The following is a 22,272-nucleotide window of genomic DNA, read 5'->3' as shown; positions in this document are numbered from 1 at the left end:
CCATTGACCCTGGCCATTGACCCTGGCCATTGACCCTGGCCATTGACCCTGGCCATTGACCCTGGCCATTGAACCTGGCCATTGACCCTGGCCATTGACCCTGGCCATTGACCCTGGCCATTGACCCTGGCCATTGACCCTGGCCATTGACCCTGGCCATTGACCCTGGCCATTGACCCTGGCCATTGACCCTTGCCATTGACCCTGGCCATTGACCCTTGCCATTGACCCTGGCCATTGACCCTGGCCATTGACCCTGGCCATTGACCCTGGCCATTGACCCTGGCCATTGACCCTGACCATTGACCCTGGCCATTGACCCTGGCCATTGACCCTGGCCATTGACCCTGGCCATTGACCCTGGCCATTGACCCTGGCCATTGACCCTGGCCATTGACCCTGGCCATTGACCATGGCCATTGACCGAGCAACCCAACGTTGCTACCAGCTCCTCTCTCCGCAGGAGAATGTGTTTTTTGTAGCAGGCTGTAAGGGCCTCACTAAGCTGCTGTGGAGCAGCTCTTGTTACAGAAGCTATCCTGGCTAGGGCAAATGATAGCTAGATTGATGATTGATTTATTGGGTGAATTGGTGAGTGAGTGGGCGGGTGGGTGGGTTAGTGGGCGGGTGGGTGAGTGAGTGGGTGGGTGGATGAGTGGGATAGGTGGGTGAGTAGGTAGGTGGGTGGGCGAATGAGTGAATGAGCGAGTGAGGCGAGTGGGCGGGCGGGTGGATGGGTTAGTGTGTGAGGGAGTGCGTTAATGGGCGAGTGAGTGGGTGGGTGGGTGGGTGAGTGGGGTGGGTGAGTAGGTGGGTGAGTGGGTTGGTGAGTGAGTAGGTAGGTGGGTGGGTGAATGAGTGAATGAGCGAGTGAGGTGAGCGGGCGGGTGGGTGGGTCAGTGGGTGAGTGGGCAGGTGGGTGAGTGAGTGGGTGAATGGATGTGTGAGTGGGTGAGCGGGTGGGTGGGTGTGCGAGCGGGTGGGTGAGCGAGTGGGTGGGTGAGCGAGTGGGTGGGTGAGTGGGTGAGCGAGTGGGTGGGTGAGTGGGTGAGCGAGCGGGTGGGTGAGCGAGTGGGTGGGCGAGCGAGTGGGTGGGTGGGTGTGCGAGTGGGTGAGTGGGTGAGCGGGCGAGGGGTGGGTGAGCGGGCGATTGAGTGAATGAGCGAGTTGGCGAGCGAGTGGGTGGGTGAGCGAGCGGATGGGTGAGCGGGTGGGTGGGTGAGCGAGTGAGTGGGTGAGCGGGCGAGCGGGTGGGTGAGCGGGTGGGTGGGTGAGCGAGCGAGTGGGCGAGCGGGTGGGTGAGCGGGCGGGTGGGTGAGCGAGTGGGTGGGTGAGTGGGTGAGCGAGTGGGTGAGTGGGTGAGCGAGTGGGTGGGTGAGCGAGTGGGTGAGCGGGTGGGTGGGTGAGCGGGCGGGTGAGTGAATGAGCGAGCGGGTGGGTGGGTGAGCGTGTGGGTGTGCGAGCGGGTGAGTGGGTGAGCGGGCGGGTGAGTGAATGAGCGAGTCGGCGGGCAAGCGAGCGGGCGGGCGGGTGGGCGAGCGGCCGAGCGAGTGGCTGAGTTCGAGGGTGACACCGCCGTCCCTGTCGCAGGCGGGACGGTCGACTGGCTGACGGGAGGCTCTCTGCCGGCTGACTTTGGGCCCAACTCTCTGCCCTCGTCGTCCGCGTCGCCGGCGTCCACCTCGTCGTCCACCTCGTCGCTCCTCCTCCCCCCCCGAGTCTCCCGGCGCCCGCCACCGAGATCTCTCTTGGCCGCCGGATTCGGAAGCCCGAGGCCGGGGACTTCCGGCGGCGGCGGCGGCGGCGGCGGCACCGGCGGCGTGCCGGGGAGTTTGGCCGGTGAGGAGCTTCCTCCGTGCCGGGCCGGGGCGGCGAGGGGGGTCGGGGTGGGGGTCACCGTGCCGACATCGGCGTGCTGCCGACACGGTGGTGGGACGGGGGTGGGGATCTCTCTCTCTCTCTCTTTGTGTACCTGTGTGTGTGTGTGTACCTGTGTGTGTGTGTGTACCTGTGTGTGTGTGTGTGTGTACCTGTGTGTGTGTGTACCTGTGTGTGTGTACCTGTGTGTGTGTGCCTGTGTGTGTGTGTGTGTGCCTGTGTGTGTGTGTACCTGTGTGTGTGTGTGTACCTGTGTGTGTGTGTGTGCCTGTGTGTGTGTGTGTACCTGTGTCTGTGTGTGTGTACCTGTGTCTGTGTGTGTGTACCTGTGTGTGTGTGTGTGTGTACCTGTGTGTGTGTGTGTGTACCTGTGTGTGTACCTGTGTGTGTACCTGTGTGTGTGTGTACCTGTGTGTGTGTGTGTGTACCTGTGTGTGTGTACCTGTGTGTGTGTGTGTGCCTGTGTGTGTACCTGTGTGTGTGTGTGTGTGTACCTGTGTGTGTACCTGTGTGTGTGTGTGTACCTGTGTGTGTGTGTGTGTGTGTACCTGTGTGTGTGTGTGTGTACCTGTGTGTGTGTGTACCTGTGTGTGTGTACCTGTGTGTGTGTGTGTACCTGTGTGTGTGTGTGTACCTGTGTGTGTGTGTGTGTACCTGTGTGTGTGTGTGTGTACCTGTGTGTGTGTGTGTACCTGTGTGTGTGTGTGTGTACCTGTGTGTGTGTGTGTACCTGTGTGTGTGTACCTGTGTGTGTGTGCCTGTGTGTGTGTGTGTGTGCCTGTGTGTGTGTGTACCTGTGTGTGTGTGTGTACCTGTGTGTGTGTGTGTGCCTGTGTGTGTGTGTGTACCTGTGTCTGTGTGTGTGTACCTGTGTCTGTGTGTGTGTACCTGTGTGTGTGTGTGTGTGTACCTGTGTGTGTGTGTGTGTACCTGTGTGTGTACCTGTGTGTGTACCTGTGTGTGTGTGTACCTGTGTGTGTGTGTGTGTACCTGTGTGTGTGTACCTGTGTGTGTGTGTGTGCCTGTGTGTGTACCTGTGTGTGTGTGTGTGTGTACCTGTGTGTGTACCTGTGTGTGTGTGTGTACCTGTGTGTGTGTGTGTGTACCTGTGTGTGTGTGTGTGTACCTGTGTGTGTGTGTACCTGTGTGTGTGTACCTGTGTGTGTGTACCTGTGTGTGTGTGTGTACCTGTGTGTGTGTGTGTGTACCTGTGTGTGTGTACCTGTGTGTGTGTGTGTGTACCTGTGTGTGTGTGTGTACCTGTGTGTGTGTGTGTGTACCTGTGTGTGTGTGTGTACCTGTGTGTGTGTGTGTACCTGTGTGTGTGTGTGTGTACCTGTGTGTGTGTGTGTGTACCTGTGTGTGTGTGTGTGTACCTGTGTGTGTGTGTGTGTACCTGTGTGTGTGTGTGTACCTGTGTCTGTGTGTGTGTGTGTACCTGTGTGTGTGTGTACCTGTGTGTGTGTGTACCTGTGTGTGTGTGTGTGTACCTGTGTGTGTGTGTACTGTGTGTGTGTACCTGTGTGTGTGTGTACTGTGTGTGTGTGTACTGTGTGTGTGTACCTGTGTGTGTGTGTGTGTACCTGTGTGTGTGTACCTGTGTGTGTGTACCTGTGTGTGTGTACCTGTGTGTGTGTACCTGTGTGTGTGTGTGTGTACCTGTGTGTGTGTGTGTGTACCTGTGTGTGTGTGTGTGTGTACCTGTGTGTGTGTGTGTGTACCTGTGTGTGTGTGTGTGTACCTGTGTGTGTGTGTGTGTACCTGTGTGTGTGTACCTGTGTGTGTGTGCCTGTGTGTGTGTACCTGTGTGTGTGCCTGTGTGTGTGTGTACCTGTGTGCGTGTGTACCTGTGTGTGTGTGTACCTGTGTGTGTGTGTGTACCTGTGTGTGTACCTGTGTGTGTGTACTTTTGTGTGTGTACTGTGTGTGTGTGTGTACTTTTGTGTGTGTACTGTGTGTGTGTGTGTACTGTGTGTGCGTGTTACCTGTGTGTGCGTGTTACCTGTGTGTGTGTGTGTACCTGTGTGTGTGTGTGTGTGTACCTGTGTGTGTGTACCTGTGTGTGTGTACCTGTGTGTGTGTGTGTGTACCTGTGTGTGTGTGTGTACCTGTGTGTGTGTGTACCTGTGTGTGTGTGCCTGTGTGTGTGTGTACCTGTGTGTGTGTGCCTGTGTGTGTGTGCCTGTGTGTGTGTGTACCTGTGTGTGTGTGTGTACTGTGTGTGTGTGTACTGTGTGTGTGTGTGTGTACCTGTGTGTGTGTGTGTGTGTACCTGTGTGTGTGTGTGTACCTGTGTGTGTGTGTGTGTACCTGTGTGTGTGTGTGTACCTGTGTGTGTGTGTGTACCTGTGTGTGTGTGTACCTGTGTGTGTGTGTGTGTACCTGTGTGTGTGTGTGTGTGTACCTGTGTCTGTGTGTGTGTGTGTACCTGTGTGTGTGTGTACCTGTGTGTGTGTGTACCTGTGTGTGTGTGTACCTGTGTGTGTGTGTGTGTACCTGTGTGTGTGTGTGTGTACCTGTGTGTGTGTGTACTGTGTGTGTGTACCTGTGTGTGTGTGTACTGTGTGTGTGTGTACTGTGTGTGTGTACCTGTGTGTGTGTGTGTGTACCTGTGTGTGTGTGTGTGTACCTGTGTGTGTGTACCTGTGTGTGTGTACCTGTGTGTGTGTGTGTGTACCTGTGTGTGTGTGTGTGTGTACCTGTGTGTGTGTGTGTGTGTGTACCTGTGTGTGTGTGTGTACCTGTGTGTGTGTGTGTGTACCTGTGTGTGTGCCTGTGTGTGTGTGTACCTGTGTGCGTGTGTACCTGTGTGTGTGTGTACCTGTGTGTGTGTGTGTACCTGTGTGTGTACCTGTGTGTGTGTACTTTTGTGTGTGTACTGTGTGTGTGTGTGTACTGTGTGTGCGTGTTACCTGTGTGTGTGTGTGTACCTGTGTGTGTGTGTGTGTGTACCTGTGTGTGTGTACCTGTGTGTGTGTACCTGTGTGTGTGTGTGTGTACCTGTGTGTGTGTGTGTGTGTACCTGTGTGTGTGTGTGTGTACCTGTGTGTGTGTGTGTGTACCTGTGTGTGTGTGTGTGTGTACCTGTGTGTGTGTGTGTGTACCTGTGTGTGTGTGTGTGTACCTGTGTGTGTGTGTGTACCTGTGTGTGTGCCTGTGTGTGTGTGTACCTGTGTGTGTGTGTACCTGTGTGTGTGTGTACCTGTGTGTGTGTGTGTACCTGTGTGTGTACCTGTGTGTGTGTACTTTTGTGTGTGTACTGTGTGTGTGTGTGTACTGTGTGTGCGTGTTACCTGTGTGTGTGTGTGTACCTGTGTGTGTGTACCTGTGTGTGTGTACCTGTGTGTGTGTGTGTGTGTGTACCTGTGTGTGTGTGTGTGTACCTGTGTGTGTGTGTGCAAAACAACCCCCTACCTCCTCGCGGTGCCGGACGGGCAACTCTGTCGTGGACAGCGCTGTGGGGGGAGATCCAATTTTGATTGGCTCCTCCCCTCATGGCATATGTGTCCACCACAGGGGCTAAACGGGGGCTCTGGACGGGTGCGAGGGGCTGGTAACCCCTCCACCTTCAATTAATTACCACGAAACTACGAATTAAACTGAAATATGTAACAACTAAGCTTGTGCCGGAGGCCCCGGGGGGCCAGGCGTCTATGACGTCTCCTGGCCAAACCCCAATTGGCGGAGCCAGGAGATTGAATACCTACCCTCGGGGCTACTCCAGAAACAACAAAAAGCCACTACGGTTGGCCACGTGGAATGTTCGAACGCTCACTGCAGAGGAGAGGCTGCCACTCCTCTGTCGGGAGCTGGACCGGTACCGCCTGGATCTATGCGGCATTCAGGAGGTCCGGTGGACCGGCTCTGGCTCCTGCCACCATGAGGGGTGGACAGTCCTCTACTCGGGGCAGCAGACTGCCAAACAACAGGGTGTGGGTCTTCTTTTGAACAAAAGAATGAAGGGGGCGTGGGAGCGTGGCGGTGAGGTGTGGGAAGCTGTAAGCCCCAGGCTACTTTGGGCTCGCCTTCCCATCAACCGGAGGCGAGGAATGGTGGTCGTGGTTACTTATGCCCCCACCGAAGATGAACATCCGTGGAGGGATGCAGGCAAAGCCGATGAGTCAGATGCCTTCTATGACCTCCTGTCACAGGTGCTGGCTAAAGTGGCCCCTCGGGATAGAGTCATCATGTTGGGTGACTTCAATGCCCGAGTTGGTCATGATACTGGCACCTGGTCTGGAGTGATTGGAGGGCATGGGCCAGATCAGCTCAATAACAACGGTAGGAGGCTGCTAGATTTTTGTGCAGCCCATGGGCTTGTAATTACCAACACGCTGTTCCGGCATCGGCGCATCCACACAACATCATGGATGCATGCCGGGTCCAAGCAAGAACATCTGCTGGACTACATAGTGACGGACCAGCGAATGCGAGCCCATGTCCTTGACACCAGGACCTACCGTGGAGCTGATCTGCCCTCTGACCATCGACTAGTCATCTGTAAGATGCGCCTGCCATTCTTCCACTCCGGTGGTGGGTGTACACCCAGGACCCCATTCCAACCTAAAGTGGCCTGGTCTCAGTTATCTGATGAAAGTTGCAAGCGAGAATTTCATCATCGCTTGCGGCTGGGATTGGCATCGTCCCCGACTCCTCCTGATGTCGAGGGTAAATGGGCGAGGTTTAGGACTGTGACTCATGCAGCTGCAATGGCTGCTTTGGGTACGCGGTCCAGACCTCCCCAGACACCCTGGATGACAGAGGAGTTGTTCAGGATGGTTGAGAAAAAGCGACAGGCCCACTGTCATCGGCTACAGAATCCCACGTCAGAGAATGAGGAGGCTTACCGCAGCCTTCGCTCGGAGGTTCGGAGAGCCGTGAGGCGCTGCAAGGATGGGTGGTGGTCGCGGGTTGCTGAGGAGATGGAGTCTGCCTCAGTGGCCCGTGATCACAAATCTATATTTAACTCCATCAAAAAAGTAACCTGCAGCGCCACACCTATTACCATCATTAGGGGAAAAAACGGTGATCCAATTTCCGACCCCCAGGAACAGGTTCGCAGATTTGCTGAGCATTTCTGTGAGGTCCTGGGGGAGGGAAAATCCCTCAGCCAGGAAAACATCGCGGCACAAAGTGAGGATGACCCTGCTGAGGCTGCGGTGCCTCAAATATTGGATGAAGTCACCCCCTGTGAGTGGCTGGCTGAGGTGCCATCTGCTGAGGAAGTATTGAAGGCGATCCGGAGTCTGAAACCGGGAAAGGCAGCGGGCAGAGATGATCTCCCAAGCGAAATGCTGAGGGAGGGTGGTGTTTGTGCACAGACTGCCCTATATGACATCATAACAACAGTCTGGACCACTGGACGGGTTCCGCAGGATTGGAAGGATGCCCTGGTGGTCCCCCTTTTTAAGAAGGGGGACCGCACAGACTGTAACAACTACAGGGGCATCTCACTCCTCAGTGTGCCGGGAAAGGTCCTGGCAAGGATTATTCAGCATCGCCTTGCCAGGCACGCTGAGGAGAGGCTTGCGGAGCCCCAATGCGGTTTCAGGAAAGGGCGGTCCTGCACAGATGCCATATTTTCTGTCCGTCTGCTACAGCAGAGGTGTAGGGAATTCCAACAAGACCTACATCTCTGCTTTATTGACCTGGTCAAGGCCTATGATACCATCAGTAGGCCTGGGCTCTGGGTCGTTCTTCGTGCTTTTGGAGTACCTGACCCTCTGCTCACGATCATTAAGGACCTTCATGATGGTGAGCGGGCCCGGGTAAAACTACGTGGCCGGGAGTCAGAGCCATTCCCTGTACACCTTGGGGTGCGACAGGGATGTCCTCTGGCTCCCACATTATTTAACATCTATTTTGACCACGTAGTTCGTGAAGCCTTCAATAGCTGTACCGGGGGAATCTCCATATGGTACAGATATAATGGGAGGCTAATCGATGCCCGGGTGCGGTCAAGGGATGGCTCCCTATTGCTCAACCACGTTATGTATGCTGATGACTTGGTAATAGCTGCTCAGTCAGAGGAGGAGTTGGAGACGCTGCTGCTGAGACTGGAGCGTGCCACTAAGAGGTGGGGCCTTACCATCAGCCCCACCAAAACTAAGCACCTGCCTGGGTATTTTGTACCATCGGACACTCCACCCCCACAACTCCCAATCGGTGATGGGGCAGTTGTGGAGAGAGTGGAGAGTTTCCCATACCTGGGTAGTGTGCTTATGACTGGCTCCAGTTTAACAGCAGAGGTCTCACTCCGAATCAGTCGAGCGGCAATATCTTTTCATCGGTTGCGTAACGCTGTGTGGAAGCTACCTGGTCTGTCGCTCCGCACTAAGCTTCAGGTCTTCTCGGCCACGGTCATTCCCTCCCTTCTCTACGCTTGCGAAACGTGGACCCCCCTAATGGAACATCTTCGCCGGTTAGAAACATTTAGGCTGGCCTGCCTACGATCCATCCTGGGTTTAACCAGACTGGATTGTGTGAGGAGCTCACAAATCCTTGAAAGATCTGGGCAGGGTCCCATCGGTGAGCTCCTCCGGCAGGCAAGGCTGCGATGGCTGGGTCATGTAGCCCGCATGCCCAGCCACCGCATGCCGAAACAGCTTTTGTTTGGCCGGATTGAGGGGGCTAAGCGGGCGCGGCACGGGCTAGAGAAGAGATGGAGTGATGTGGTACAGGAGGACGTGGAGCTGAGTGGACTTGCCGATGACTGGTACCAGCGGTGTCAAGATCGGCCTCTGTGGAGGAGGCTGGTGAAGGATGCTACTGGGCAGTTGGAGGCAGTCGCCCTCCAACAACAACGGAGGGCGGAGGAGCGACGCTCACAACAGCGAGCGGAGCGCCGGGTGGCTAAAGCACAGCAGGTTGGCACAGTAGGGGGCACAGGTGGTGCATCAGCCAGTCATCTCAGTCAGTCGACCCGTGGCACCTGGGTCTGCCCCGTGACCTCCTGCCAGCGGGCGTTCGACACTTCACGTGGCCTCAGGGTGCACATAGCCTGGCACAAGCGTCGTGGTGACGTCACCGCCACTTAGTGGCGAATGGCGGTTGTTGTTGTTGTTGTGTGTGTGTACCTGTGTGTGTGTGTGTGTACCTGTGTGTGTGTGTGTGTACCTGTGTGTGTGTGTGTACCTGTGTGTGTGTACCTGTGTGTGTGTGAGTGGGGAGCGGTAGTGTAGCGGTTAGCGCGCTGCGCTATGAACCTGGCGACCCGGGTTCGATTCCCGCTCACGGCCAACACCAGTGACGATTATCTGAACCGGTCCCGTGCCTCCCCTAGGTCGACTCAGCCTCAAATGAGTACCTGGCATGGTGTGTAGTAAACATCGCCACTAGGGAGACAAAGGCGGTCGGGCGTGGTGCTGGCCACCCACCCCCTCGTGTACCGTTCCGGCCTTCATAGGTGCTCGCTAACAGCACTTGCCCCTACAGTCTGTTCAGGCTATACGGGGGATCTTTGTCTTTGTTTTTGTGTGTGTACCTGTGTGTGTGTGTGAGTGTACCTGTGTGTGTGTGTGGTCCTGCACAGATGCCATATTTTCTGTCCGTCTGCTACAGCAGAGGTGTAGGGAATTCCAACAAGACCTACATCTCTGCTTTATTGACCTGGTCAAGGCCTATGATACCATCAGTAGGCCTGGGCTCTGGGTCGTTCTTCGTGCTTTTGGAGTACCTGACCCTCTGCTCACGATCATTAAGGACCTTCATGATGGTGAGCGGGCCCGGGTAAAACTACGTGGCCGGGAGTCAGAGCCATTCCCTGTACACCTTGGGGTGCGACAGGGATGTCCTCTGGCTCCCACATTATTTAACATCTATTTTGACCACGTAGTTCGTGAAGCCTTCAATAGCTGTACCGGAGGAATCTCCATATGGTACAAATATAATGGGAGGCTAATCGATGCCCGGGTGCGGTCAAGGGATGGCTCCCGATTGCTCAACCACGTTATGTATGCTGATGACTTGGTAATAGCTGCTCAGTCAGAGGAGGAGTTGGAGACGCTGCTGCTGAGACTGGAGCGTGCCACTAAGAGGTGGGGCCTTACCATCAGCCCCACCAAAACTAAGCACCTGCCTGGGTATTTTGTACCATCGGACACTCCACCCCCACAACTCCCAATCGGTGATGGGGCAGTTGTAGAGAGAGTGGAGAGTTTCCCATACCTGGGCAGTGTGCTTATGACTGGCTCCAGTTTAACAGCAGAGGTCTCACTCCGAATCAGTCGAGCGGCAATATCTTTTCATCGGTTGCGTAACGCTGTGTGGAAGCTACCTGGTCTGTCGCTCCGCACTAAGCTTCAGGTCTTCTCGGCCACGGTCATTCCCTCCCTTCTATACGCTTGCGAAACGTGGACCCCCCTAATGGAACATCTTCGCCGGTTAGAAACATTTAGGCTGGCCTGCCTACGATCCATCCTGGGTTTAACCAGACTGGATTGTGTGAGGAGCTCACAAATCCTTGAAAGATCTGGGCAGGGTCCCATCGGTGAGCTCCTCCGGCAGGCAAGGCTGCGATGGCTGGGTCATGTAGCCCGCATGCCCAGCCACCGCATGCCGAAACAGCTTTTGTTTGGCCGGATTGAGGGGGCTAAGCGGGCGCGGCACGGGCTAGAGAAGAGATGGAGTGATGTGGTACAGGAGGACGTGGAGCTGAGTGGACTTGCCGATGACTGGTACCAGCGGTGTCAAGATCGGCCTCTGTGGAGGAGGCTCGTGAAGGATGCTACTGGGCAGTTGGAGGCAGTCGCCCTCCAACAACAACGGAGGGCGGAGGAGCGACGCTCACAACAGCGAGCGGAGCGCCGGGTGGCTAAAGCACAGCAGGTTGGCACAGTAGGGGGCACAGGTGGTGCATCAGCCAGTCATCTCAATCAGTCGACCCGTGGCACCTGGGTCTGCCCTGTGACCTCCTGCCAGCGGGCGTTCGACACTTCACGTGGCCTCAGGGTGCACATAGCCTGGCACAAGCGTCGTGGTGACGTCACCGCCACTTAGTGGCGAATGGCGGTTGTTGTTGTTGTTGTGTGTGTACCTGTGTGTGTGTACACCTGTGTGTGTGTACCTGTGTGTACCTGTGTGTAGTGGACCCTGGCTGTGATCTGCGTGCTCTCAAGCGCCGAGTCTTCGCCTCCTCCTCCTCCTCGTCCAGCCGCCTCCGCAACTTCCACGCCCGCCGCGTCGTCCGCTCCCAGAAGATGGAGCAGGTGAGCTCAGGTGAAGGTGAGCTCAGGTGAAGGTGAGCTCAGGTGAAGGTGAGCTGAGGTGAGCTCAGGTGAGCTCACCTGAGCTCAGGTGAGCTCAGGTGAAGGTGAGCTCAGGTGAAGGTGAGCTCAGGTGAGCTCAGGTGAGCTCACCTGAGCTCAGGTGAGCTCAGGTGAAGGTGAGCTCAGGTGAAGGTGAGCTCAGGTGAGCTCAGGTGAGGTGAGCTCAGGTGAAGGTGAGGTGAAGGTGAGCTCAGGTGAACTCAGGTGAGCTCAGGTGAAGGTGAGCTCAGGTGAAGGTGAGCTCAGGTGAGCTCAGGTGAGGTGAGCTCAGGTGAAGGTGAACTCAGGTGAAGGTGAGGTGAAGGTGAGCTCAGGTGAACTCAGGTGAGCTCAGGTGAAGGTGAGCTCAGGTGAAGGTGAACTCAGGTGAAGGTGAGGTGAAGGTGAGCTCAGGTGAACTCAGGTGAGCTCAGGTGAAGGTGAGCTCAGGTGAAGGTGAGCTCAGGTGAAGGTGAACTCAGGTGAAGGTGAGGTGAAGGTGAGCTCAGGTGAACTTAGGTGAGCTCAGGTGAGGTGAGCTGAGGTGAAGGTGAACTCAGGTGAGCTCAGGTGAGGTGAAGGTGAGCTGAGGTGAAGGTGAGCTGAGGTGAAGGTGAGCTCAGGTGAGCTCAGGTGAGCTGAGGTGAAGGTGAGCTGAGGTGAAGGTGAGCTCAGGTGAGCTCAGGTGAAGGTGAGCTCAGGTGAGCTCAGGTGAGCTCAGGTGAGGTGAAGGTGAGCTCAGGTGAAGGTGAGCTGAGGTGAAGGTGAGCTGAGGTGAAGGTGAGCTCAGGTGAGCTCAGGTGAAGGTGAGCTCAGGTGAGCTCAGGTGAGCTCAGGTGAGGTGAAGGTGAGCTCAGGTGAAGGTGAGCTGAGGTGAAGGTGAGCTGAGGTGAAGGTGAGCTCAGGTGAGGTGAGGTGAAGGTGAGCTCAGGTGAGCTCAGGTGAGCTCAGGTGAGGTGAAGGTGAGCTCAGGTGAAGGTGAGCTGAGGTGAAGGTGAGCTGAGGTGAAGGTGAGCTCAGGTGAGGTGAGGTGAGGTGAAGGTGAGCTCAGGTGAGCTCAGGTGAGCTCAGGTGAGGTGAAGGTGAGCTCAGGTGAAGGTGAGCTGAGGTGAAGGTGAGCTGAGGTGAAGGTGAGCTCAGGTGAGGTGAGGTGAGGTGAGCTCAGGTGAAGGTGAGGTGAAGGTGAGCTCAGGTGAGGTGAGGTGAGGTGAGCTCAGGTGAAGGTGAGGTGAAGGTGAGCTCAGGTGAGGTGAGCTCAGGTGAAGGTGAGCTCAGGTGAGCTCAGGTGAGGTGAGCTCAGGTGAAGGTGAGCTCAGGTGAGCTCAGGTGAGCTCAGGTGAGGTGAGCTCAGGTGAGCTCAGGTGAGGTGAGCTCAGGTGAAGGTGAGCTCAGGTGAAGGTGAGCTCAGGTGAAGGTGAGCTCAGGTGAGCTCAGGTGAGCTCAGGTGAGGTGAGCTCAGGTGAAGGTGAGCTCAGGTGAGCTCAGGTGAGGTGAGCTCAGGTGAAGGTGAGCTCAGGTGAGCTCAGGTGAGCTCAGGTGAGGTGAGCTCAGGTGAGCTCAGGTGAGGTGAGCTCAGGTGAAGGTGAGCTCAGGTGAAGGTGAGCTCAGGTGAAGGTGAGCTCAGGTGAAGGTGAGCTCAGGTGAGCTCAGGTGAGCTCAGGTGAGGTGAGCTCAGGTGAAGGTGAGCTCAGGTGAAGGTGAGCTCAGGTGAGCTCAGGTGAGGTGAGCTCAGGTGAAGGTGAGCTCAGGTGAGCTCAGGTGAGCTCAGGTGAGGTGAGCTCAGGTGAGCTCAGGTGAGGTGAGCTCAGGTGAAGGTGAGCTGAGGTGAAGGTGAGCTCAGGTGAGCTCAGGTGAGGTGAGCTCAGGTGAAGGTGAGCTCAGGTGAAGGTGAGCTCAGGTGAAGGTGAGCTCAGGTGAGCTCAGGTGAGCTCAGGTGAGGTGAGCTCAGGTGAAGGTGAGCTCAGGTGAAGGTGAGCTCAGGTGAGCTCAGGTGAGGTGAGCTCAGGTGAAGGTGAGCTCAGGTGAGCTCAGGTGAGCTCAGGTGAGGTGAGCTCAGGTGAGCTCAGGTGAGGTGAGCTCAGGTGAAGGTGAGCTCAGGTGAAGGTGAGCTCAGGTGAGCTCAGGTGAGGTGAGCTCAGGTGAAGGTGAGCTCAGGTGAGCTCAGGTGAGCTCAGGTGAGGTGAGCTCAGGTGAGCTCAGGTGAGGTGAGCTCAGGTGAAGGTGAGCTCAGGTGAGCTCAGGTGAGGTGAAGGTGAGGTGAAGGTGAGCTCACGTGAGCTCAGGTGAAGGTGAGCTCAGGTGAGCTCAGGTGAGCTCAGGTGAGGTGAGCTCAGGTGACGGTGAGCTCAGGTGAGCTCAGGTGAGGTGAAGGTGAGGTGAAGGTGAGCTCACCTGAGCTCAGGTGAGCTCACGTGAGCTCAGGTGAAGGTGAGCTAAGCTAAAGGCAAAGGGGTCCCTCTGCCGCCGTGTAGCCTCAACGGGCTCTCGGGGCAAGTGCTCGTGAGCAAGCGATCAGCAGCAGCAGCAGCAGGAGCCGGTGAAGTCTGCCTGGCACTGTAGCACACGAGGGTGCTACAGTGCCACGGCCGCCTTTGTCTCCCCCAGTGCTGGCCATGTTTTACTGCTGCACAGCACCACTTCAGTGCAGGTAACTCATTTGGGGCTAAGTCGACACAGCCATCGTGAACCCCCTGAGAGAGAGAGAGACACCCAGACCCAGGGCTTGAACCCAGGCTCTCAGTGTCTCTGACACGGCCATCGTGAACCCCCTGAGAGAGAGAGACACCCAGACCCAGGGCTTGAACCCAGACTCTCAGTGTCTCTGACACGGCCATCGTGAACCCCCTGAGAGAGAGAGACACCCAGACCCAGGGCTTGAACCCAGACTCTCAGTGTCTCTGACACGGCCATCGTGAACCCCCTGAGAGAGACAGCCAGACCCAGGGCTTGAACCCAGACTCTCAGTGTCTCTGACACGGACATCGTGAACCCCCTGAGAGAGAGAGACACCCAGACCCAGGGCTTGAACCGAGGTCTCAGTGTCTCTGCCACGGCCATCGTGAAACCCCCTGAGAGAGAGAGACACCCAGACCCAGGGCTTGAATCCAGACTCTCAGTGTCTTTGACACAGCCATCGTGAACCCCCTGAGAGAGAGAGACACCCAGACCCAGGGCTTGAACCCAGACTCTCAGTGTCTCTGACACGGCCATCGTGAACCCCCTGAGAGAGAGAGACACCCAGACCCAGGGCTTGAACCCAGACTCTCAGTGTCTCTGACACGGCCATCGTGAACCCCCTGAGAGAGAGAGAGACGCCCAGACCCAGGGCTTGAACCCAGACTCTCAGTGTCTCTTATACGGCCATCGTGAACCCCCTGAGAGAGAGAGACACCCAGACCCAGGGCTTGAACCCAGACTCTCAGCGTCTCTGACACGTCCATCGTGAACCCCCTGAGAGAGAGAGAGACACCCAGACCCAGGGCTTGAACCCAGACTCTCAGTGTCTCTGACACGGCCATCGTGAACCCCCTGAGAGACACCCAGACCCAGGGCTTGAACCCAGACTCTCAGTGTCTCTGACACGGCCATCGTGAACTAACCCTATCCCTCCCCCCCCGCCCCTCCCCCTGCCCCCCCCTGCCCCCCCCGTGCCCTCCCCCCCCCGTGCAGGAGAGGCAGCGTGAGCTGCGCATGGGGTCTGACTCCCACGTGCGTCTCTACCGCAGCTACCGCCTGGGGGAGCTCCCAGACATCCAAATCCCTCACTCGGCCATCATCGCTCCCCTACAGGCACTGGCACAGGTGGGGGAGAGGGGGGGGCACACGGGGGGGGGGGGGGGGGAGTGGGTGAGTGAGTGGGTGAGTGAGTGGGTGAGTGAGTGAGTGAGTGATTGGGTGAGTGAGTGGGTGATTTAGTGGGTGGGTGAGTGGGTGATTGGGTGAGTGAGTGGGTGATTGGGTGAGTGAGTGGGTGTGTGGGTGGGTGAGTGAGTGAGTGGGTGATTGAGTGGGTGAGTGAGTGATTGAGTGAGTGAGTGGGTGAGTGAGTGGGTGATTGGGTGAGTGAGTGAGTGATTGGGTGAGTGAGTGGGTGAGTGAGTGATTGAGTGAGTGAGTGGGTGGGTGAGTGAGTGAGTGAGGTGAGTGAGTGGGTGAGTTCGTGGGTGAGTGACTGAGTGGGTGATTGGGTGAGTGAGTAAGTGATCGGGTGAGTGAGTGGGTGATAGGGTGATTGAGTGAGTGAATGGGTGAGTGATTGAGTGGGTGAGTGATTGGTTGATTGGGTGAGTGAGTGGGTGATTGGGTGAGTGAGTGGGTGATAGGGTGATTGAGTGAGTGAATGGGTGAGTGATTGAGTGGGTGAGTGATTGGTTGATTGGGTGAGTGAGTGGGTGATTGGGTGAGTGAGTGGGTGAGTGAGTGAATGGGTGAGTGAGTGGGTGTTTGGGTGAGTGAGTGGGTGAGTGAGTGAGTGATTGGGTGAGTGAGTGGGTGATTTAGTGGGTGGGTGAGTGGGTGATTGGGTGAGTGAGTGGGTGATTGGGTGAGTGAGTGGGTGTGTGGGTGGGTGAGTGAGTGAGTGGGTGATTGAGTGGGTGAGTGAGTGATTGAGTGAGTGAGTGGGTGAGTGAGTGGGTGATTGGGTGAGTGAGTGAGTGATTGGGTGAGTGAGTGGGTGAGTGAGTGATTGAGTGAGTGAGTGGGTGGGTGAGTGAGTGAGTGAGGTGAGTGAGTGGGTGAGTTCGTGGGTGAGTGACTGAGTGGGTGATTGGGTGAGTGAGTAAGTGATCGGGTGAGTGAGTGGGTGATAGGGTGATTGAGTGAGTGAATGGGTGAGTGATTGAGTGGGTGAGTGATTGGTTGATTGGGTGAGTGAGTGGGTGATTGGGTGAGTGAGTGGGTGATAGGGTGATTGAGTGAGTGAATGGGTGAGTGATTGAGTGGGTGAGTGATTGGTTGATTGGGTGAGTGAGTGGGTGATTGGGTGAGTGAGTGGGTGAGTGAGTGAATGGGTGAGTGAGTGGGTGTTTGGGTGAGTGAGTGGGTGAGTGAGTGTGTAGGTGATTGGGTGAGTGAGTGGGTGATTGGGTGAGTGAGTGGGTGATTGGGTGAGTGAGTAGGTGATTGGGTGAGTGAGTGAGTGAGTGTGTGGGTGAGTGAGTGAATGGGTGAGTGATTGAGTGGGTGAGTGAGTGATTGGTTGATTGGTGAGTGAGTGGGTGATTGGGTGATTGAGTGAGTGAATGGGTGAGTGATTGAGTGGGTGAGTGAGTGATTGGTTGATTGGGTGAGTGAGTGGGTGATAGGGTGATTGAGTGAGTGAATGGGTGAGTGATTGAGTGGGTGAGTGAGTGATTGGTTGATTGGGTGAGTGAGTGGGTGATTGGGTGAGTGAGTGGGTGAGTGAGTGAATGGGTGATTGGGTGAGTGAATGGGTGAGTGAGTAGGTGATTGGGTGAGTGAGTGAGTGAGTGTGTGGGTGAGTGAGTGAGTGGGTGGATGAAAGAGTGTGTGTGTGTGTGAAGTGAGCGTGGGTGAGTGAGTTAGTTAACATCTCATAGTCACCGTGGTGACGATGATGATTAGAGAGAGAGACAGAGAGAGAGTGTGTCGCAGACTCCACATGTACCGCAGCCGGCGTCGTCAGGGTCGGGATGGAACCCACGACCTCCTGCGCGCCGGGCGAGGTGGTCAACATCTCCCCGTCTCCGCGAGACGTTCACGCTGGGGTGGCGTGCATGTGCGTGCGTGTGCGTGTGTGTGTGTGCGTGTGCGTGTGTGCGTGTCCGTGCGTGTGTGCAGTGCGACGCTCCGGTGGCACGCATGTTGCTCGGCTCGCTGCTCGGAGGCCTGCTGCCCCGGCGGGTTGAAGAGGCCGGCCGTGCCGACGCCGAAGAGGAAGAGGAAGAGGAGCGAAGGGTGCAGCTGTACGTGGGGCTGAACTCTGACCTGCAGCGGCTGCTACGCGACAGCGAGCTCCACTACGCCCCCGTGTTCGTCTTTGTGCAGGTAACAGGTGTCTACCGTGTGAGTGGTCTGTGGGTGTCTCTACTGTGTGAGTGGTCTGTGGGTGTCTCTACTGTGTGAGTAGTCTGTGGGTGTCTCTACTGTGTGAGTAGTCTGTGGGTGTCTCTACTGTGTGAGTAGTCTGTGGGTGTCTCTACTGTGTGAGTAGTCTGTGGGTGTCTCTACTGTGTGAGTAGTCTGTGGGTGTCTCTACTGTGTGAGTGGTCTGTGGGTGTCTCTACTGTGTGAGTAGTCTGTGGGTGTCTCTACTGTGTGAGTAGTCTGTGGGTGTCTCTACTGTGTGAGTAGTCTGTGGGTGTCTCTACTGTGTGAGTAGTCTGTGGGTGTCTCTACTGTGTGAGTAGTCTGTGGGTCTCTACCGTGTGAGTGGTCTGTGGGTGTCTCTACTGTGTGAGTAGTCTGTGGGTGTCTCTACTGTGTGAGTAGTCTGTGGGTCTCTCTACCGTGTGAGTAGTCTGTGGGTCTCTACTGTGTGAGTAGTCTCTGGGTCTCTACTGTGTGAGTAGTCTGTGGGTGTCTACTGTGTGAGTAGTCTGTGGGTCTCTACTGTGTGAGTGGTCTGTGGGTCTCTACTGTGTGAGTAGTCTGTGGGTCTCTACTGTGTGAGTAGTCTGTGGGTCTCTAGTGTGTGAGTAGTCTATGGGTCTCTACTGTGTGAGTAGTCTATGGGTCTCTACTGTGTGAGTAGTCTCTGGGTCTCTACTGTGTGAGTAGTCTATGGGTCTCTACTGTGTGAGTAGTCTGTGGGTCTCTACTGTGTGAGTAGTCTGTGGGTCTCTACTGTGTGAGTAGTCTGTGGGTCTCTACTGTGTGAGTAGTCTGTGGGTCTCTACCGTGTGAGTAGTCTGTGGGTCTCTACTGTGTGAGTAGTCTGTGGGTCTCTACTGTGTGAGTAGTCTATGGGTCTCTACTGTGTGAGTAGTCTCTGGGTCTCTACTGTGTGAGTAGTCTATGGGTCTCTACTGTGTGAGTAGTCTGTGGGTCTCTACTGTGTGAGTAGTCTGTGGGTCTCTACTGTGTGAGTAGTCTGTGGGTCTCTACTGTGTGAGTTGTCTGTGGGTGTCTCTACTGTGTGAGTAGTCTGTGGGTCTCTACTGTGTGAGTAGTCTGTGGGTCTCTACTGTGTGAGTAGTCTGTGGGTCTCTACTGTGTGAGTAGTCTGTGGGTCTCTACTGTGTGAGTAGTCTGTGGGTCTCTACTGTGTGAGTAGTCTGTGGGTCTCTACTGTGTGAGTAGTCTGTGGGTCTCTCTACTGTGTGAGTAGTCTGTGGGTCTCTACTGTGTGAGTAGTCTGTGGGTCTCTACTGTGTGAGTAGTCTATGGGTCTCTACTGTGTGAGTAGTCTGTAGGTCTCTACTGTGCGAGTAGTCTGTGGGTCTCTACTGTGTGAATAGTCTGTGGGTCTCTACTGTGTGAGTAGTCTGTGGGTCTCTACTGTGTGAGTAGTCTGTGGGTCTCTACTGTGTGAGTAGTCTGTGGGTCTCTACTGTGTGAGTAGTCTGTGGGTCTCTACTGTGTGAGTAGTCTGTGGGTCTCTACTGTGTGAGTAGTCTGTGGGTCTCTACTGTGTGAGTAGTCTGTGGGTCTCTCTACTGTGTGAGTAGTCTGTGGGTCTCTACTGTGTGAGTAGTCTGTGGGTCTCTACTGTGTGAGTAGTCTATGGGTCTCTACTGTGTGAGTAGTCTGTAGGTCTCTACTGTGCGAGTAGTCTGTGGGTCTCTACTGTGTGAATAGTCTGTGGGTCTCTACTGTGTGAGTAGTCTATGGGTCTCTACTGTGTGAGTAGTCTGTGGGTCTCTACCGTGTGAGTAGTCTGTGGGTCTCTCTAATGTGTGAGTAGTCTGTGGGTCTCTACCGTGTGAGTAGTCTGTGGGTCTCTACCGTGTGAGTAGTCTGTGGGTCTCTACTGTGTGAGTAGTCTGTGGGTCTCTACTGTGTGAGTAGTCTCTGGGTCTCTACTGTGTGAGTAGTCTATGGGTCTCTACTGTGTGAGTGGTCTATGGGTCTCTACTGTGTGAATAGTCTGTGGGTCTCTACTGTGTGAGTAGTCTATGGGTCTCTACTGTGTGAGTAGTCTGTGGGTCTCTACTGTGTGAGTAGTCTGTGGGTCTCTACTGTGTGAGTAGTCTATGGGTCTCTAATGTGTGAGTAGTCTATGGGTCTCTACTGTGTGAGTAGTCTGTGGGTCTCTACTGTGTGAGTAGTCTGTGGGTCTCTACTGTGTGAGTAGTCTATGGGTCTCTACTGTGTGAGTAGTCTGTGGGTCTCTACTGTGTGAGTAGTCTATGGGTCTCTACTGTGTGAGTAGTCTGTGGGTCTCTACTGTGTGAGTAGTCTGTGGGTCTCTACTGTGTGAGTAGTCTGTGGGTCTATACTGTGTGAGTAGTCTATGGGTCTCTACTGTGTGAGTAGTCTGTGGGTCTCTACTGTGTGAGTAGTCTGTGGGTCTCTACCGTGTGAGTAGTTTGTGGGTCTCTACTGTGTGAGTAGTCTATGGGTCTCTAATGTGTGAGTAGTCTGTGGGTCTTTACTGTGTGAGTAGTCTGTGGGTCTCTACTGTGTGAGTAGTCTGTGGGTCTCTACTGTGAGTAGTCTATGGGTCTCTACTGTTTGAGTAGTCTTTGGGTCTCTAATGTGTGAGTAGTCTTTGGGTCTCTACTGTGTGAGTAGTCTATGGGTCTCTACTGTGTGAGTAGTCTGTGGGTCTCAAACTGTGTGAGTAGTCTGTGGGTCTCTACTGTGTGAGTAGTCTGTGGGTCTCTACTGTGTGAGTAGTCTATGGGTCTCTACTGTGTGAGTAGTCTATGGGTCTCTAATGTGTGAGTAGTCTTTGGGTCTCTACTGTGTGAGTAGTCTGTGGGTCTCTACTGTGTGAGTAGTCTGTGGGTCTCTACTGTGTGAGTAGTCTGTGGGTCTCTACTGTGTGAGTAGTCTGTGGGTCTCTACTGTGTGAGTAGTCTGTGGGTCTCTACTGTGTGAGTAGTCTGTGGGTCTCTACTGTGTGAGTAGTCTGTGGGTCTCTACTGTGTGAGTAGTCTGTGGGTCTCTACTGTGTGAGTAGTCTGTGGGTCTCTACTGTGTGAGTAGTCTGTGGGTCTCTACTGTGTGAGTAGTCTATGGGTCTCTACTGTGTGAGTAGTCTGTGGGTCTCTACTGTGTGAGTAGTCTGTGGGTCTCTACTGTGTGAGTAGTCTGTGGGTCTCTACTGTGTGAGTAGTCTGTGGGTCTCTACTGTGTGAGTAGTCTGTGGGTCTCTACTGTGTGAACTCCGCTCATCATCACAGAGGTGGTCAACGCATCGCTTTCAGATGCTATATACACTACTGTACACTACACTACTATACACTACACTACTGTACACTACACTACTATACACTTCACCACTATACACTACACTACTATACACTACACCACTATACACTACACCACTATACACTACACCACTATACACTACACCACTATACACTACACTACTATACACTACTATATACTACACTGTACACTACAATACTGTACACTACACTACTGTACACTACACTACTATACACTACTATACACTACACACTACACTACTGTACACTACACTACGATACACTACACCACTATACACTACACCACTATACACTACTACACTACTATACACTACACTACTATACACTACACTACTACACACTACACTATACACTACACTACTGTACACTACACTATACACTACACTACTATACACTACACTACTATACACTACACTATACACTACACTACTATACACTACACTACTAGACACGGCCATCGTGAACCCCCTTAGAGAGAGAGACACCCAGACCCAGGGCTTGAACCCAGACTCTCAGTGTCTCTGACACGGCCATCGTGAACCCCCTGAGAGAGAGAGACACCCAGACCCAGGGCTTGAACCCAGACTCTCAGTGTCTCTGACACGGCCATCGTGAACTCCCTGAGAGAGAGAGACACCCAGACCCAGGGCTTGAACCCAGACTCTCAGTGTCTCTGACACGGCCATCGTGAACCCCTTGAGAGAGAGAAACACCCAGACCCAGCCTCTGACACGGCCATCGTGAACCGCTTTCGCTCTGTCTCTCTCCCGGTCTCTCTCCCTGTCACTCTCTTTGTCTCTATGCGTCTCTCTCTCCGTCTCTTTCTCCGTCTCTCTGTCTGTCTCTGTTTCTCTGTCTGTGTCTCTGTCTCACTCTCTCTCTGTCTCTCTCCGTCTCTCTGTCCGTCTCTCTCTCTGTCTCTGTCCGTCTCTCTCTCTCCGTCTCTCACTCTGCGTCTCTCTCCGTCTCTCTGTCTATCTCTCTCTTTGTCTCTCTCTCCGTCTATTTCTCTGTATCTCTGTCTCTCCGTCTCTCTCTGTCTCTCTCTCTCCGTCTCTCCGTCTGTCTCTGTCTCACTCTCTCTGTCTCTCTGTCTCTCTCTCTCTGTCTCTCTGTCTCTCTCTCTGTCTCACTCTCTCTCTGTCTCTCTCTCTGTCTCTCTCTCCGTCTCTCTCTCCGTCTCTCTCTGTCTCTCTCTCCGTCTCTCTGTCTGTCTCTGTTTCACTCTCTCTCTGTCTCTCTCTCTCTCTCTCCGTCTCTCTGTCTCTCTGTCTCTTTCTCCGTCTCTCTGTCTCTTTCTCCGTCTCTCTGTCTCTGTCTCTCCCCGTCTCTCTCCGTCTCTCTGTCTCTCTCTCTGTCTCTCTCTCCGTCTCTCTGTCTTTCTCCATCTCTCTGTCTCTCTCCATCTCTCCGTCTCTCTGCCTCTGTCTCTCTGTCTCTCTCCATCTCTCTCCATCTCTCCATCTCTCCATCTCTCCATCTCTCTGCCTCTGTCTCTTTGTCTCTCCCCGTCTCTCTCCGCCTCTCTGTCTCTCTTCATCTCTCCATCTCTCTGCCTCTGTCTCTCTGTCTCTCGATCTCTCTGTCTCTCTCGATCTCTCCGTCTCTCTGCCTATGTCTCTCTGTCTCTCCCCGTCTCTCTCCGCCTCTCTGTCTCTCTCCATCTCTCCGTCTCTCTGCTTCTGTCTCTCTGTCTCTCTGTCTCTCTCCATCTCTCCGTCTCTCTGCCTCTGTCTCTGTCTCTCTGTCTCTCTCCATCTCTCCGTCTCTCTGCCTCTGTCTCTCTGTCT

General features: G+C 54.9%; 1 protein-coding gene and 1 long non-coding RNA gene across 2 annotated transcripts in view; one reads left to right on the top strand and one right to left on the bottom strand.

Moving 5' to 3' along the window:
• Nucleotides 1-22,272, top strand: part of LOC116937435 (DNA-dependent protein kinase catalytic subunit-like) — a 69,801-nt gene that overhangs the window by 8,833 nt on the left and 38,696 nt on the right. Inside the window, exons 3-6 of the mRNA XM_076058241.1 lie at nucleotides 1,591-1,839; nucleotides 10,963-11,084; nucleotides 14,793-14,924; nucleotides 16,926-17,132. Coding sequence (XP_075914356.1) covers nucleotides 1,591-1,839; nucleotides 10,963-11,084; nucleotides 14,793-14,924; nucleotides 16,926-17,132 — 710 coding nt within the window. The remainder of the gene's footprint in view (nucleotides 1-1,590; nucleotides 1,840-10,962; nucleotides 11,085-14,792; nucleotides 14,925-16,925; nucleotides 17,133-22,272) is intronic.
• The window catches only part of LOC142908072 (uncharacterized), a 151,811-nt gene that overhangs the window by 94,922 nt on the left and 34,617 nt on the right, over nucleotides 1-22,272 (bottom strand). The gene's annotated exons all lie outside the window — the stretch shown is intronic.

Source organism: Petromyzon marinus, assembly GCF_048934315.1.
Source record: "Petromyzon marinus isolate PM22_M1 ecotype Great Lakes invasive population chromosome 69 unlocalized genomic scaffold, UKy_Petmar_22M1.pri1.0 chr69_unloc.1, whole genome shotgun sequence".
NCBI classification, from domain to species: domain Eukaryota; kingdom Metazoa; phylum Chordata; class Hyperoartia; order Petromyzontiformes; family Petromyzontidae; genus Petromyzon; species Petromyzon marinus.
This window is presented reverse-complemented; position numbering and strand designations above follow the sequence as displayed.